This window comes from Alligator mississippiensis, chromosome 2 (assembly GCF_030867095.1).
Source record: "Alligator mississippiensis isolate rAllMis1 chromosome 2, rAllMis1, whole genome shotgun sequence".
In the NCBI taxonomy this organism is placed as follows: domain Eukaryota; kingdom Metazoa; phylum Chordata; order Crocodylia; family Alligatoridae; genus Alligator; species Alligator mississippiensis.
The window spans coordinates 217,740,304-217,759,046 of record NC_081825.1 but is presented as its reverse complement, the minus strand read 5'-3'; the positions used below and the strand labels follow the sequence as shown (position 1 = coordinate 217,759,046).

The following is an 18,743-nucleotide window of genomic DNA, read 5'->3' as shown; positions in this document are numbered from 1 at the left end:
GAGATTTATTCTTTGAAATGGAGTTGCCTTCCACCTAGTCAATGATTTATTCCTCATTTCACCTGTGTAAACAGCATCCCATTCTGCCTCAACTCTTACATGGAGACTTGTTCCAAGCATTCAACATTAGAAGGCTGAGGCTTGACAGATGAAAAGAATTATGAAGCAGTTTCAACAAAGCTGCCTTGCAACACCTGTGACAAAAGATTTCAGATTATTTGCATATGATTCACGAATGAGCCACTTCTTTACGGGATATACAAATTTAGTTTTTGCAACAGGCAGTGCCCTTGGCGTGCCACCCTAGCTCTAGGCTCAACAAGTCAACAGATAAGCACACCAAGCCAAGAAATTTGACAGGCTCTCAGTACTGTCAGGGAGATCTGAGGAGCTGGCAGACATTTTATGAGAATGGGTGGTGGCAAGATAAAAAGCAAAGTTTTTTCCCCCTCCTTTCCATTTATTGCTGAGTGCATTTGTTTAAAGCATTACGTCACCTTGGCAAGCCTTGCTGTGCATATAAGCCCGTGCTGCACCAAATATGCACATGCTCACACACACACAGTTACTATATCTTAAATGGTGTCAGGTGGATTAAGGATCAGGGACCACTGGACAAAGCATAAAGCTTTGTGGGGAGCTGCAGGAACACCTGGGGAGAGGATTCAAGTCATAATATTTCTTCCTTATCTTTCTCTCTTTTCCCTCCTAAATACAGTTCTGTCAAGAAGCCTTCCTTCCTGTCAACCTCATTTTCTTCTCCTCTTTCTTGTTCCTTCCTTCTCTTCTGGCTCTTTCCCATCTGTCACTAATTCTTCTACAACCTCCTGACTAATCCATCATGTCTTCCTCTTCACGTTCCTCACTGCCTTCCCACAGCAGCCACTAAACCACCATTTCCAAAGCATCCCAGCCACACTCAGATGCATCCACGCACCATGCCACTATCTTGCCTTCTATAAAAAGGCGAAGTATATCCCTATTACTCTGGAGGTACACAGTACCCGTAGAGGAGATGGAATGGCACACTAGAGATATAAATGACACACTGTAGATACGCAGACAAGGTCCTTAGATCAACACGGCTACAACCTACACCCCTCCACACTGTAGATACTACACTGTAGATAAGCTTCTGACTTGCCCCAGCATGCCTTGAAACACCCCCTGCTATCACACAATTCATGAGGTAGCTTCATGCTTTCTCTCTGGCTCCTCTGTGTTGGATTATCAAGCAAAAATGAACCATAAGGCAATGCTGAATCCGCTTTATGTGTTTCATGCAAACCACTTTACTAACCGCTGGAGTGTAGACACTACCAAAAAGGAACACAGCAGTCATACCTTTGCACCACACAACAGTTTGCAACAGGAGATGAACATCTTGTCTCTCTAACACTAACTTCCATTTTGAGCCAGTCCCCTTTGCAAGATATGTGAAGTGACCCCTGAAGTTGCAGATTATTTCTTCTTCTTCTTGACAGAGATCAAAGAAAAGATTTCTGTAAAACACTCTCTGGTAGAAAGAGCAACTCAAAGAGCCCTCAACATTGGTATTGTTTGGTTCAAAATTATTCAAAAGTCCTTCAACAGATGACCACAAAGGCTTTTGTTGATCGGTAACTCAAGGATTTGTGCAAGAGAACAAGAGCAAGAGAATTAAGAATGCCTTACCAATAGACTGTTGACTAAGACTGGTTGCAGAAATCTGGGCACGACAATAAGTTTTATTATCCAATAAATCTGGGGATTAAAAAGAAGAAATTTAGAGTGACATCCTCTTGCACCAATAAAAACACCTCAGAAAATCTTGAAGAGTTGCATCAATTACCTACGGTACTACCATAGCCACTGTCATACAGATAATTCTCTTCTTTCCAGAATGCCATTAATGATGGATCTGAAGATAAGAGACCAAAAGGGAAACTGTATCATTAAAAGAAAGGTTTTGAGAGATGAGGTGAATAACAATGAGACACTGAAAGACTGAATGAATGAGGTTTATGTGACAAATGAGTCTAGGAAGAGAACACTGAAGAGGTTACAAAGCAGACTCTTATTTTCAGCTATGTGATAAGGGGGAGGTTTACCTACTGGCAAACAGGTTAAGTTATTTTGTTTGGGCTTTCTTTTCTTATAGCCTCTTAGCTAGTAATTCAGTTGTGTTTCCTAAACTAGCTCATCCTCCTGCCTAATCTAGCCCAGCCACATTTGACACAATGCTTTTTTTTATTATTTAATGATTGTATTTTTACATATTTGGGATTCTAGTAAAATCAGACAGTATGGAGGTTGTTATTATTCTCTGTGCCCAGAAGCCCCCACTGGATTTAATGATATATAAAGAGACACAAAGAGATTTTTTTTTTTATGTAAGACCCAAACATTTGATTTCTTTTTAATGTAAGATCCATTTTCTATCATTACATTCTATTGTGGAGTCTTTGCATGAGCACAGACTGAGAGCCTGTTGCTAAATGACATCTTTATGGGCACAGAATGCAAAACACAAAACTAGAGAAGAATTTTAAAGTTACCCTTAGAGGCACATTACTCATTAAGCACAATTTAATTGAGTGTTATAGTGATATAGTCAAAACCTGTACATATTTGATTTTTTTTTTAGCACCTGGTGGAATTAGTCTTTTTATATTCCAGATTTTGAAGTCAGACGTGTTAAGTGTAATTTTCGTTTTAGCTCTAAATCAAAGGAGATAAAGCATAACATTCAAGTTTGGGTTTTATTCATAAATGTATAAATGCAATTAAAAGTTAAAAATGAACTATTGGCTAAGTCATCAGGTTTGGCTAGGAATTTAGCAGGTATGCAACTAATAGGTACATGTTTAGGCATCCTAAACCCATGTTCTTGTATTAGTACACACCCTCTTCTTGTTTAGACACCTGATCTACCTAATGTTGTCTCTGAAAACAAATCTTATCAAGCTGGAGCATAGGAGAAGGGAATTATTTTTCCTCTCATTTCTACCTTTTCTAGAACCCACATCCCAGCAATCTTCCCTGATTTAGTGGGACCAGCCAAGCTTCCTTCAGTATCATTTCTGTTTTGTCACAAGGAGCAAGCTATCAGGCTTACTCTTCCTGAAAGGCACAGCCTATTTTTTCTGCAGCACACCTGCACCCTGCCAGATCCCAGACAAAAACTGAAGCTGGTGTTTGAATCATATCCACTAATGTTTAAGGCACCCCACAACTCTAGCTCCTTTCTCTCCAACTCTAGGTCCTCCTTCAACTCTGTCCTTAACTATATTCCATTCTGCAATGCAAGGGTAATAGGCTAAGTGGTTTAATAAGGCTGTCAATGTCTGTAATGCCTCATACTATGTGTAGGTGTTAATTTTGTCAAAAAAATGTGTGTTTGCTGGTGGGTCATTAAGACGCCCACATGTATGGGAGTTGGGAGTGGCTGTGTATTGTGATGTCAGGTATCAGCCAAGATATGTTTGAAAAGGAACCTTGAAAATGTCCAAGCAGACAACATGGGCTGGATTGTATTGTTAATTTAACCAAGCCCCAGGAATGAATCAAGTTAGTTGTGTGTATTTTTGACAGCCATCCTGGTATTTCACAAACCTGGTTCAATTTTACTGAACTTGGGGGGGGGGGGGGGGGGGGGGGGGATTATGAAAACATCTTAATGAAATGTTTCAAGATTTCTATTCAAAAGACTTTTCGCTTTGACATTTCTGAGTTTCTTTGAAATAATTTTAAGAGCTTTCAAAATGGAAACAAACATTTTGTTTCATTTAAAACAAATTTATTTTAAACAATTATTTTTAAAAATTATTTTAAACAATTTTTTTTTAAATTTTCATCCACTAAACAATGAAAATTAAAAAGATATTTGTTTTAAAAAATGTCTAGTTTGGGGTGACCCCAAAATGCCTTTTATTTCCCCCCAGAACCTGCAGTAAGGCAAAATACAGTCATTGGCACAACCCTCGTGGGTAGCCACTGTAGAATCTGGAGAAGGGTGGAGAAGACATTGTATAGGTTCCCCAAACTCAAGTGACCCTTTGCAGACCAGTGTCATGCAATACCAGTGCCTCCACAATACAATGGAAAGGATTTACCAGCACTCTAGAAAATTCAGGTTTAGTTCAGTCTACATTGTTTAACACACTCTTTTATGAAAGGCAGATATTTTTTGTGCTTAAGTGAAGCAGATGCCACCCAAGGTAAAATTTTGCTCCCCAGCACATCACTATTGTTATTACTGACCTGTTTGTTCTGTTTTAACAATGACATTATGTGATTGGTACATATCACTTCCACACTGACCTGAAATAAATGTTGGAAGAGAGTTATAACAAGACATGACAAGAAATGAAGATAAATCTCCCTGCAGGAACTAATATAGTTGAGACAGAAGGCTAATTTGGAGAAGATATGATGTGACACACACAGTCTCCCCCACACTGCAATCTCCTGTCTAATATTCAAGGAGGGATTTGCTGGACATGAGAAAGATCAGATGGAAGCATGGATGGAAGAGTCTGTCATTTACCTTTCTTTGTCTCTTTTTATGCAATAAAGTGAGTTAACTTCTTGCCTACATGGGCCTCAGAAAAAATATTCCCTTTGCAGACTTGGGATATAGAAAGATATAAATAAAAGTACATCATACAGGGAACAGCATATGGATAACCTGAAACTAAGTGGGTGTGATATGACAAACCAGTTCACATTTTTGCAGTGTTTTATGTAATTCAGGTATAGTTGAACATATCTGTAGCTGTTTTAAATTACTTTTAGTGAGCATTATCAAAAGATTTATTTTTAACCTTAACTCCTATATCTAATAACCTGTTACTGACTTGGTACATATTGTTGTGATAAATTTCCAAATAGTAAGACTTTCAGTTAGTGGTAGAGGTGCACTAGCAGGACACTGAGCAGCAAACATGTTTCAATGAATTCCTCATTGTTGGACAAACTCAAATCATGTGAGCATTAATGGGATACAGAGCTCCTTTCCTCAGTATAAGAAGGCGGGCTACTCTGCTAACAAAGAACAGCTTTGGGGTGTTGTTACAATGTCCCCTCCTCTTTCAGGGTCTTTTCCCAAAATGGCTAATGTCTTAGAGATCCCAGGAAAACTTTGTAAAGCTGCAGATTTGGACAGCGAGGGGTTTCAGTCTTGTGTATCTTAGGAGCTCTACATCAGGGAAGCTCCATTCCCAGGGAGCTGTTGTATCCCCCAGAGCTTCAGTGAGTGCAAACCTGAGGAACATAAATGACCTTTGATCAATCCAAAACTAAAAGAATTGTGTTTGCATTTGCAGTCTTGTCTGTCCATATACTAATGCATATTTACCATTCCATTTTAGATGCTGGAGGTTGGAGTAAAGAAGCTGTCCTGCTGTCCCAGCTGCCTGGATGAATTCTTGCAAGCTCATGCTACACAGATGTTCACCATTGATGTCAAATTCCTGGAAAGGTATGCAGTTGGCATCCAGCTGGTTGGTATCAAGGAGATGTTGTAGCCATTCCCAAACCTGGAACTTAGTCCAGTACTGAGGATGAATTTCATGCCACTGAGTTCCATAGAAACTGCTAGACACTGAGAAAGAAACATTATTTATTTACTGTCTCTTTTAGAACAACAGTAGTAAAGTCCATGTACTGTGTGCAGAAAGGGTTAGTATTTAAACCAAATGAACTAAACACTAGCAGATCTGGGTCCTCTTCCAAGCATCCCACACTGACCTGATTATCTGTGGGCATGTCACCTCACAACTCTATCTCATCTTCCCTATCTGCAAAAGGGGGAGGGGGCAGAGGTAAGAAAACTAACCCATGTACTAGGGTGTGGTGAGTATTAAACTCAGTAATGTTTGTAAAGTGGTTTGAAATTCTTGGATGGAAGCTCAGCTGGAGGGAAAAGTATTAAAGCAAAGATGCATTGATGTCCATGTAGGAAAAGGCACTCTCAAAATATGTATATCAATGACAGGCCAGTTCTTGCAGAACTCCCTTTGCATTCAATGGCAGTATAGTTTGAATAGGGACAGAATGAATAAAGTAGGGATTGCAGGGTTTGAATACAGAAAAATAAATGTACTCAGTGACCATATCTACACGAGACACTGACTGCACAGTAGCTAGTTACTACTGTGCAGTAGCATCGTGTGGCACAAAGCATGACGCAACACTACTGCTCTGTAGTAAGGAGCTACTGCACAGTCAGTGTCACCCAAAAGCCTTATGGCAATGGTACTGCGCAGTCATTCAGTACTCATGTATGCAAGTACTAAATGATTGCACAGTAATAACTGCGCAGGCAGCATCTTGTGTAGACACAGCCAGTATAACTTGTGCAGTAAAGTCAATCATACACACACACACACACACACACACACACACACATACATATCCATCAGTTATAAAGCAGAGCTGATCCTCTTATACAGGGATGGCCAACTTGTAGCATATATTCCACAAGTGGCACAAGCAGCTTCTGCAGTGTAGTCATGGAAGGGACAGGCAGCACAGTGGCAGATAAGGCAGGAAGCAAAAAACAAAGCAGTAGATCATGCAGGGAGCACAGGATAGGAAGCAGATGGGCAGGAGAAGTGGATCAGAATGGCACTCAAGGAGGGTGTAGGGCTAATTGGTGGCATGCCTGCCAAAAATGTTGGCTACCACCGTTCTTGTAAATGCAGAAACATAGAGCTGGGGGAATGAAGCAACTTGTGGGCTATGACATTATGCAATAGAGGGACTGGTATGGAAGGCAATTTGAGGAAAGGCAACTCGTGGCCTGATCTCTACATCTGGTGATTATGGAAGATGTAATTGATAAGGCTTGCTCTGAGGTGTGTATGTGCAGTAGTATTCAAAATGCTACCAGTGCCATCAAAGTGTTGACAATAGTGATTGCAATATAAATGTGGAGTGAAAGTTATTAATATCCTATTTTATTCACATACTACAGTCACCTTTTTCCTGAAAATTAGTAATTGATAACAGGGGTGCAGTTCTTAAATGAAGAAAGTGATTCTGAACAGTTTGTTTAAAAGGAAAAAATCTTTTTTTCTTCATCCTGCCTTCCCAAAATAAGATGCATGTCTTATTTGGTGAGTAAGGGGCTGCTTAATGAGTAAATGTATCAAAACCTGGTCTTTAGAAAGGGGCATGTTCTTTACCCTAAATTGCTTGTAACCTAAAGAAGCCAAGAGGTGGGAGGATGCATGGGCCAATTCATGCTAAAAAGACTAAATTAGTTTTACTTGAACAGGTGGATTTAAATAAAAGGTTAGAAGGCATAGAGTGAGGATATTTAGAGATATGGCATAGTGGCATGTTTCTCAAAGAGTAAGTAGCAGGATAAATGCACAAAGTAAAACTTAGGGAAAGGAGACAAGCAGAGCAGTAAGGACTCGAAAGGACATGGAGATCAAGAGAAAGAAAAAACAGATTTGTAGACAGGAGTACAAGAATGTGAAGAGCCTTGGAGATTAAGGCAAAAATCTGAATATGAAGCAATAAAGGACAGAAAACTAAAACTAAACTGAAACTAAAAGAGACATTCAAGAGAAGGATCACATTGTTTGCAAACTAAAGGAGGGAGATGATATTAGCTGCAATATTTTGTATACTGGGATCAAGGAAAGATGAGAAACAATGAAGTAATTACATCAATCAAGGTTAGCAATGTTGACAAAAGCATAAAGAAGGCTTGAGAAGGGGGTCATAAAGAAAAGACAGATTGTTGTATCTCAGCTACATGACACAAACTCAATAGGTGAAATTCATGGGTAAAATCCTATAGCTTGCATTATGCAGAAGACCAGACCAGGAATATGTCTTTCCAGAGAAAGACAACTCCACGTAGAGACAGGCCACTGCCAACCTGAGAAACACTGTCCCTGCCTTGTGTACATGAGTTAAGTACATGTGCTGTGCCACACTAATACAGTGATGCTGCTTCCTAATAAAAAGCTGGAGCTTTACAGGGCGGGCATGGTGTGTCTCAGCAAGCATTTCATGGTACCGGTAGACATACAATGTAGGCGTACCATGGTGCCAGAGCACTTCCTCGTTGCCATACAATAACACATTCTAGAAGTGTATTGTTTGCTTCTACCTTGGCCCCCTTTGAGAAACCAGCAGTCAGTGCACAGCTTAATTAAATTTGACTATTATCTGGGTAGTTAGCACAAAGAATATGGTAGAAGCTCTGCAGACAGAGAGCAGGACAAGATCCTTGCCTCCCAAAAGTGTAATATCTAAAACATAAGTAACACAAATTTGTTTTTTCTTACCAAGCAGTATACTGTCCAGTTAGATATTCTTCCCTAAGGGAAAATGTAGTTTTACCAATTCCAGATTGAGAGAGAGAGAGAGATTTATATTTATATATTTATAAACACTTATTCTGTTTGAATTTGGGTGAAAATACTCTTCCTTCCCTGTTAGAATTTCTCAACAAACTCAGAAGTTTCTGGTAATTTGAGAGACTGTAACCCAATTTTTAAAATCTACAAAATACTGGCTTGAATATTTTAAAGCCATTTCTAGGAACTGAAATATTGCTGAAAACTCCATTAAACCAGTGATATATTCACAGAGGAGGAGACAAAAGCCACTGAGTGGCAACAATAGGAGATACTCAGGAAAAGCTTGGTGTAGGCAAGAGCAGTGATCTGTAACAATGGCATTTTACTCATATAAAGGTTGTTTTAGTTACAGCTATTTCATGTGCCAGAAAGTCTAATAAAGGGCTTCACTGCTACTAACTTAGTAAAGTTTCCACTCTGACTATAGATGACATACCAGTAGGTGACCCTGCATATAAGCCATTTCAGTCCCCACCCCACCTTTACCCATTAACGCTGAGAACAAGAGCTGGTCAAAAAACAGGAGGGGGGGTATAAATCGTGTGATGATATTTCCTCAAAATATGAACATCGGTATTTTAACATTTAAGGTTTGTTTCCCCTTTAAATTCCAAACTGTATAGCCCTTGTACACTGGGAGTGGAGAGGGAAAATGGTCAAAGTATAGCTCTGCTATACCAGCTCTTCAGTACACCTCTCCTATCCAAGGAACTGATCTGTTATTGTATATGCCCAAAACAAGAATATCCAAAGCAGCTGTAAAAAATGTTGCTAATAAAATCCTTGAGTTGCCCTCACTACCAGCACAGGGGAATTAAGGTTGTGTTGGGAACTACCTGCAGTAATGGAAGGAACTGTTTCCTGGCCTTGCTGGTGCTGGACTGTGGGAGGAAGTGTTGGAAGCAATAAAGTGCAGGGGTGGGGGTCCTAGAGTATAATAATAGGAATGAGGGGGATAACCTGAATAAATTGTTTGCATGTGTTCCTCCACAGTCCCAGGGATTAAGAGGGCTTTTCACAAGTCACCATAATACAAACCAGGAGACTTCAGATATGAATAAGAAAGCAATTGTGTTAGCGGTACGGAGGCATGTGGTTGGCTTGGAGTTTTGGGTTCCTGTGAACCTGAACTGCTGTTTGGAATTGAAGGGTTGTTTCAAGGGCCCCAATTGCCACAAATAAAGCCCACCAATTTAGGTTGGCAAAACCACGTAAACTAAAAATAGTGCTTTTTAGTCAAACATTACCAGTATTTTCTTCCTGAGTATTTAAAGGCAACAAAGGGGGTTTCTTAAGTGCAATTGTACATATTTTTGTGTATTTAGGAATTAGACACACAAAAAGAATTGAGCTCCTTCAAATGCTGCATAAAAACTTTCACAGTACAGTATGTTTGGTTGTAACACCCTACAAGACTGTGATTGGTGTGTGGCTACATTGTGTGGTTGCCTGACTAGGTTTCAGCGATTACGGCTGCTGCCATGACACTGTTTTGAGTGACAAAAATTATGTTAAAAGTTTAATCTAATGCATTATATACCTGCACAGTTCTACCACAGTTCAGTTGTCATAAAATATCTGTACAACAAACTTTCACTTTAAGTCACTGCCTGGAATCTAACCCAAGAAGGTAGCAAGTAAAAGTCATTGCAATCTGATGGCAGTTGGATGACCTACATGAACTGGGACTGGACATCTAGGTCCACTTTATAAGGGGCAGGTTTTCCACATCCCTAAACTTATCATTACTAATTACCCTTAATGTCAATATATCTGTCTACTGCTCCAAGTTAAAAGATAAGTTTGGTGAAACTGATCTCCCCAATAAAATATCACATGGGAGGTAAATTGTGTGAGTATGTCTTTGGTTTGATTCCTTCTAGCCAGGGATATTTGCTGACCATTGGGGCAGCATATGTGTATGTGAAGTCTGAACTGATTCTGCCCCCGTTGCATTTTTTTCTCTGAAGTGGAAACCTCAGAGCTGTCAATCTTGCCTTTTTTATCGGTAACAAGGTCACTCCAAGAAAAGGTACAAGTAACAAAATAAACCATAAATAATGGCCATTCCCAGGCATTTAATCCTGTCAGTGACATTTTTTATTAATACATTAACAAATGGGAATGTTCCTTGCAGTAGTGGGACTCCAGTGCAGGAGAAAAGATGTTAAAGTGGAGAGGTTAGGAAGTGTACTCTCTAACTCCAGCAGAGGAGAAAAGATGTTAAAGTGGAGCAGTTAGAAAGTACACTTAAGCACATTTAAAAGTACAGCCACCTCTCCTTTACCCCCTCCTTCAATATAGCTAGCAGATCATCGCTGAATTCCTCCTACCATTACATGTTGGGTATCCCTCTGTCCAGGACGGCTGCTGGTGGAGTAGATTGCTGCTGGAACTGATACTCATTCTGCCAGTTCCTTCCAAAATCATGATCTGCAAAGGAATCAAACAACTTGCTCAGCACTGATGGTATTCCACCAGGCAAGTGGCAAAAAAAAAACCCAAAACCATTGAAGGTGAAGTGAGCAATGCCAATTCCATTCGTAAAAGACACAAGGAACATGTTGCCACAACCCCTTAAGCTGCAATGAAATCTCCTCGCAATAAACATAACCATGCTCAATTTGCATATCTATGAAGCAAGTTTTTACAGCTTCCCATCCATAAATGAATAATCTCTGATCAAGGATGAAACTGAATAGAAACGCAAGGCTCATGATAGAACAGTACTGGAAAATGGCCAAGCTTTGCAATGTGAAATACAGTGAGATTTTTTTTTAACATAATATTTAAGAAGGTTAAATGGCCATAGTTTAAAAAAGAATTTCTTTCTAAACAATAAATGCAACCACAGCCTTGAGAGAGAGACATGCTCAAAATATCTATCACATTCACAGAGACCCACATGATAATGGTATATGAAACCTTGTTTTACCTTGTCTAATACATGTTGATAGTGACGGGAAAAGGTTGTCATTATATGATGTCACAAATCATAACATTCTGGCCAGCAAACTCAAAAGACCATGTTATAAGAGCTTAATAATGAGCAGGATATTATTCTAATAGAAAAAGTGGGAGAGAAAGATACCACTATTCATACACAGAGAGTTACCTTCAGAATACCACTCCCTATTCTTAGAAGACACACAAACTTTATTTTTGAGTCTAGCCTGCATCAGCTGCATGGAAAAGTCTCTGTCATGTTGCCTGTTAGGAACTTGTATACTGTTCCCTTTGTAATAACATACAAAAACATAACACTCAGTTAAACACCTGGGTGAATAAACAGCATATTCCTGACTGATGTGTTTTCTAATTTTTATTAATGTAAGACCCAGAGATGAAAAGTATAAGTTTATTTTATTAATGGGTGTGTACAATCTTTTATTAGTTTGGAGGAGCATTAAGGTAACTCGCTAAGTTACCTTACAAGTTATTGTAACTTACAATTTCAGATGGCTTTGCAAGATGTATGTGATTTGTACAAAGCTGCATCGTTTTTCACACCAGACTGTTCATGAGAGCAAAAGTTTGTCCAAGAAAAACTGCAACTAACTGGACCAATTTTTCTATTGAAGTCCCTGTGAACATTTGATCTAATCCCGATACACCTTCATTTAAATTCAACTCTCATTCCTCTCTGCTCTTAGTTTGTCAGGAAGATTCCCATGCTGAAAGGTTCAGGTAACCCTTTGCTCAGCATTTGAATTTTTTGATGGTTAGTTACATTAAATTACCAAACCTTGGGTGCATCTACAGGAGATGCTGAATGTGCAGTAGACTAATTCTACTGCATTTTAGTGCAGCAGGCAAAAAACGTGCTAAAGAGCTAATGCACTGTAGAATTAGTCTACTGTCCATTATCATCACAAAAAAGCATATGCCAGCATTACTGCACAGTAGTGCCAATCACAGCACATTAAGTTTAGTACCTGTGGGTGTGTCAATATGTTCATTAATGCACTGTTGCTACTGCTCATTAAGTTTAGTATTTGTATAACCTTATAATTTGTATTCATATACTGTATGAATGTACAGTAACTGGCACTACTGAGCCAGTCAGTAGTGCCAGTGCATGGCTTTTTAGTGACGCTACCTGGGCAGTAGCCTAATACTACTGGACATTCGTGTCTTAGCATGGTTTGTGCCCTGCACACTAATGCACAGTAGAATTAGGCTACTCTGCAGTTAGCACCACATGTAGACATGCCCTGCGAACCATTAAGTTATTACAGGTACTAAACTTAATGTGCTATCATTACAGTGTATCAATGAGCATGTAAATGAGCCCCTTCTGTGGTTCATCCACTTCTAAGCTTTACTAAACTAATACATGTCACCGACTAAAGTAGATTCATCCTAAATCTCTGAAGCCAAATTCATATTTCAGTTATGTTCCTTTAACATCATCTCAAAATATCTGCTCCTTTTTACACGAACTAGGAAACTGCTACTGTCCAGAAGGAGATCACAGTATTCCAAATACAGAATAAACAGCAATTTTCAAATTTTTATGCATTAATGTTGCCTTTCAAAATAACAAAAACAGTGCATATAGTTGATTTAAGTGTTATACAGGGTAACCTCATCTCTCTAACATTACCTGTATGAGAATACGTTATGTGAGAAAAAGAGCTTGAGACAGGCCAGGGATCTTAATTATGGGTCTGGATTCAGTCCAAACCCATCAATGGATTTGGTTTAAACATCAGTGCAGCTCTGGGTGTTTGGCTTCAAGTGTGTGATTTCAGACCATCTCTAATTTATTGCTTGTATCCTGCCCTTTCTTCCTTAATCATTGCTTAGCCAAGCTAAATGTACTAAAATGTTTAAAACTTTCTCTTTTCATCTACTCATCATATTTATTGTTCTTCTCTGACTGTAGAATACTCAGTCTTTCATATAGATGAAGCACTAAAAACTGGATTCAACCAATTAAGTCTAATCTAGTCACCTAAATGTCCATAGATTTGTGAGTAATTCTCAACCTTTTAAGACTCAAGGCACCCTTTGAGAGACTTGAGGCACTCCTCTAAAATACCAGGTTTTAGTTTTCACTCATTTTTTGACAACAGCAAAATAATAGAGCAAGTCTTCTGTCACAAAGTACTCAGAAAGACTGCATCAGGTCAGACTGTTTTTAACACTATGGATTCCTATTTAAAATCTCTGGATTTATCTCCCTGGTTGAGAATCACTGATTTAGATGCCTGAACATCTTGGTGGTTCAGGCCCTTAAGGCTTTACAAACTTGGGTCCCAAACACAAAAAAATTGACCACATTTTTACTCACTGACCTGAATGATTCTAGCTAGACTTCACAGCAGTCTCCTGGCAAATTCAAGATATTTGCTAGTTTAGGCCAGACCCTGAAATCTCACTTGTTGGTGGACAAAAAAATGTCAAATGATTAGAGACCTCAAGAGGAAAGAGGATATATTTTAGTCATAGGATATATTTTGCTATATATAAAAAAAAAAACATGGTCCTAGGAATGGGTACATTAATGAGAGTTTAGGGTGAGTAAAATCAAAGTAAAGACTTCAGAAATTACCCCTTTCATGAATAATCTGTATTTGTTTAACATGCAATTTCATATGTATCTGTGTGTATATGTGTGTGTATGAAATAGCATACGTGTATGTAGACACATAGCTGTACACATATATTCCCCAGCGCTGAAGTACATCCACCTCCAGAGGATAATGCCTCAATAGCACACAAAAATGCCACACGAGTTTGGGATAGCAAGAAAGGAACATTTTTTCAATTGACAAATATAAAGAGTTATAAAACCATAAACACAACCTTTCTCCCTCCAAAAAAGTGAGATATAATATGCAGCTTTGCAATGGGGGAGGCCCTCTATTTTAATCTTTCACCCACAGTAGAGGAGACTGGGTGGAGTCTAAAGTCCAAATCCTGAAGGACTGTCACAGCCAAATCTCTTGTTGCCTTCAGTCAGAGTTTCACTGACTCATGACTTCAGGATTGTCAGTAAAGGAATTAGTGTGCAGGGTACTTCTGTTTTTTCTTGACCACATAGCCAGTCAAGGCAGATATCTGACATTCTGGAGTAAACAGGCATTGTCTGATCATGGAGAAGTGCCAGCATTTTTGCAAAACATATTCATAACGAATCATTGAGCTTTGAACCTTGTATGGCGTGCAATATGCAAATTACCTTCTTACAATACAGCTGTGTCCTGAATGCAGATCACTCTGATCCCCATTTTCACATGCCAACACAATGAGCCTATAGATCTACACAGAAAACCCTCCTCTTGATTTTGGACCTGCTTGAGCATGGTTGTTGTGATAATTCTACAAAAAAAGTGTGAAGTGCAAAAGAGACAATTTCACACTTGGCTAATATAAACTGTCAGAAGTCTGCCCAAAACTAGTAAGTTAGCATGGTTAAAACATGGTAGTTCCTACAGTCAACACGAGGGAGTTACAGGGTGACCATCATGTCCACCTGTCTTTTGCAGTCCAGTCCAAATGACCTAGTAACGATTTACAGCTAGGTTGACTGAAGGTAGCCACTGGCACAAATAGAAAGCAAAGCTTAAACTCACATCGCTGGAGCCATGGTGAAATGCCTAATTGCTCTGCCACTGCACCCCATGGCATAAACATGACGGTTCTGAAATCTATTTGTAAAACTGGAAGACTTACAAAGTTGAGTCAACTAAGGGTCAGTCACTCAACTTGTGCTTAAGCAGTAAGTCTCAGAGGGTGTGAAGCCCTTAGGGGAAGGAGGCATGCAGCTTTCTGAGTTTTTTCTTTTAACAAAGTGCCCTATACAAAAAAAAAATCCAAACAAAACAGACTGAAACAACTAATGTATGACTCTACCTTTGAACTATGCAAAGTCTAAGAGTGGCTTCCAGCTGAGACAAGCTCACTGTGGCTCCTTCAGGCTTGGTTGAATGGGAAGATCTTTTTGCCTCATTTCAGAGTGTTTCATTTGATGTCTGTGGGATCTTTTCACATTTTTCCTAATTCATATCATGGCTGAATTCCAAGTGTAGGTTTTACTTGCAACTATCTGAATCATATTACTTATGTAGTGAAGACATAATCCATGATCTTCAGGATTTGCAGTTTATAAGACAAATAACTGGCAGACAGATAATGGAATCCTCTAAACTGGGGTAGTTTTGCCCAATCTGATGAAGAATTCCCTTTAATTAATCAGGAGTAGTTATATCAGTGTTACTCACCACAGTAAATTATATTGGTGTAGGTGTCATCTTTCTGCAGCTTACCTTGAGACAGCCATTTACTCAAGGCAAACAGTCTATTACTAACTCTCCCTCCACCTACTGGAGAGGTGCTGTAATACTTTCATGCTATATGTACCTACATTGGGAGAGCTGCACATCTGTCAGCTCCAGATCTCAGTCTAATTTAAACTGGTGTACAAAACCAAAATAAAATTGTATTTTGTGTGACATCTGTCTGGCCTTAAGTACTGGATCTAGGAGTGTAATCAAGCATATGCACTAATCTCTGGGTAAGAGCATGCTTTTGGAGAGTTATCATGGAATATTTTACAATACTGTAAATTCACAGCCTCGCTTACATCAAGCTACAGTTCTTGTGCCCAGACCCTCACTCATCAATGTAACTGAAATGTCACCTGCAAATATTGCAGCTAAAAAGGAGATAGACTGAATTTTACAGCCTGTTTTTAAGAGTCAAGATACAGATTATGACCAAATCAGCCTGATTTTCAAAAATTTGGAAGCTCAGCAATGTGCACAAAAAGCAAGTAGGCAAAGTTTACACATATGGTTATTTCACTTACATAAATAAATTATGTGTTTACTCATGCAAATTGCATGTAAACACTTATTTTATAGAGACAGCTGCAGTAACTGCATGCACAAATTAGGTATATAGACATTGGGAGAACGGATGTGTATGATACTGAATTTCTGCTAGCCTTAAATCAGTTTTAGCAAGTGTTTCCACTGTAATCCCTGCAACCCTTCATGCTTCCTCAGTTTTACTCTAAGCCACTGTGTAACCTTATTTCCCAAACTTGTCGCCTGGGATAAAAGGTGACCTTGAAATTCAAGTACTGTTATTGATGTAACATACTTACTGCAATAATTTACTACATTTTTATTACATCCCATGTAACCTTTTGCTGCAGCAATGGGTTTATTAAATCATATTCTATTTGGATTGTAAATCAAGGAATACTTTTTGGCACTTCAGACCAAATTTTCTAAAGCAATCCCTAAAACTGCATCCCAGACTTTTTTCTTTTTTTTTTTTAAATCACAGGATTTCTTGCACAGCATTTTCTTGCCAGTATTTCTGTGCACAGCTGTATGCTATGGCCAGGTTAGCAGACATTTCGCCCCAGTTTGATTTACTTATATATATGTGAAACCAGGTTTTTGTGCACAAAAACAGCAATGAGTTGATTTTCAGAAGCTGAGTTGAAACCTCTTTGAACATTAGGTCTGTGGGGAGGGAGATGTTGGGATTTTTCTTTTGTTTAGTTGTACTATATATATGTATTAAATTTGTATATGCTGGTATGCTTAAAAATAGAAATAGAAATGGAACATTAAGAGTATTTACAATATACTAGGTAGGATTGCTATACACATAATCAAATCAAGCCCAGTGGGAATCTTTAATTAATAAACACTTGATTCTCATGACATAGCACAAAGCAACTTTTGCAAGAGGAGGCGGTGGTTGTTTTAACATGCCCATGTCGACCCTTTAAAATCTCATACATATTTTATCTACAGAAGAGCGTGCATGGAAGAGTTCGGATCCAGATCTGCATCTGAATTTCCCTTCTGTTCCAGGATTTGGGTTTGTCTCTCTCTTTCTCTACTAGTAACAATGTAATTTGAAGACGAAACTAACGTACAATTTCTTCTCTGAGAACGAACAAGTTTCACTTGAGAAGTTTTAAAATAAATGTTACTTCATTATTTCCTAATGGTCCAGAATATTCCTTATGTATTATTCTCTTTTTTCACAATTCATACTCTTCACAAGTAGTCACCAACAGTCAGGTATTAGTTAGTATATTTAGAGAAAGAGAGGGAGAGAGAAAGAGAATGAGAGGAAGAAAGACAGAGAATTTCAGCAGTTCTTTTTCCTCAATCAGAAGTAAGTATAAGTCTCTTTCATGGAGATCTATCAGGGTTATGCATATCTGACATTGGGATGTAGCCTGAAAGCTCCCAAGACAGGGGAGGATTTGACCTGTGCAGAGCTTATCTACAGTCACCCAGCAGTAATGTTAAACTGACAGATGGCATAGTGGTCTTCAAGCATGCATCAAGCAAAAGTCTGGTATTTAGGATCCACATTCCTAAATGATCCACATTTCATTCATAGTTCAGGTGTTATATTTTCTTCCTAACTCCCTACCTTTCAAACAACATCCAAAACATTGTCATGTGTTCTGCATTTGAAAGGGACAGTATCTTTTATTATAGATGCATGGGATCATTGTATATGTAGCTAAAAGGGAAGGACCAGAGCTAGACATACGTCTTGAAAAAAATATTAGTGAAAACAATTTTTAATTTTCTTTTACAAAAATGTAGGTATCTTGAAAAAGTCCATTTTGTCAAAAACAAAACAAAACACACTTTTTCCTTCAGTACAGGGGTGTAGGTTGTAGCCGTGTTAGTTTAAGGACATAGGCAGACAAGGTTTCCAGCCAAGAAGAGCACACACCAACTGCAGATGCTTCCTCAGCCTGACAAAGGGTTTTTAAACCCAAAAGCTTGCTAAGAAAAATGTTGCCAACTATTTAGTTGGTCTAATAAAAGATATCAGATTTTCCCTTCAGTAAGTATGTTTATGCACAAAAATGTTAACCAGCTCTATAAAAGCAGAGAAAAAGTAATTGGAGCTAGAAATCAGAATTTATTCTGGAATATGGTTTACCAGAGGCTTCCACAGTTTGTCAGGCTAACAATGATGATAATTTGTGTCAACCATGTCCCCATAATGTTTAGAAATAGTTTCACTCAGAGTTATCTGTTATGGAATCTTGGAATATAGAAACACGAAGGTATTTCTCCCTCCTCACTCATCTTCCATTTGCCGCCTCCTCCTTCCATAATCATAAATGTTCTTTCATGCCTTTCTTACCTTCCTGGAACATCCTTCCTTCACCCATAAACCTAGGCATTAACCTACTCTCCTAAACAGCAGTCTCTTGTTTTTCTGATTTGCCCTTGGGTTCTCCCTGTGCATTCCCTTGATAATTTAAAATAGATAATATAATAATAAGCAAAAATAACAAACACTAAGCTAGAAACTCCTGTCACAACAGACCACATGTCTGTAACTAAAGAGAAAATAGTAAACTAACAAAAATCTGCC

At 38.6% G+C, this 18,743-nt stretch overlaps 1 protein-coding gene across 1 annotated transcript in view; it reads right to left on the bottom strand.

The window, feature by feature from the left end:
* The window catches only part of EHF (ETS homologous factor), a 45,512-nt gene that overhangs the window by 12,787 nt on the left and 13,982 nt on the right, over positions 1-18,743 (bottom strand). Inside the window, exons 2-6 of the mRNA XM_006259974.4 lie at positions 10,697-10,796; positions 5,339-5,584; positions 4,243-4,302; positions 1,832-1,900; positions 1,675-1,743 (exon numbers count right to left, since the gene is read on the bottom strand). Of these exons, the coding sequence (XP_006260036.1) occupies positions 1,675-1,743; positions 1,832-1,900; positions 4,243-4,302; positions 5,339-5,584; positions 10,697-10,793 (541 nt within the window). The 5' untranslated portion in view covers positions 10,794-10,796. The remainder of the gene's footprint in view (positions 1-1,674; positions 1,744-1,831; positions 1,901-4,242; positions 4,303-5,338; positions 5,585-10,696; positions 10,797-18,743) is intronic.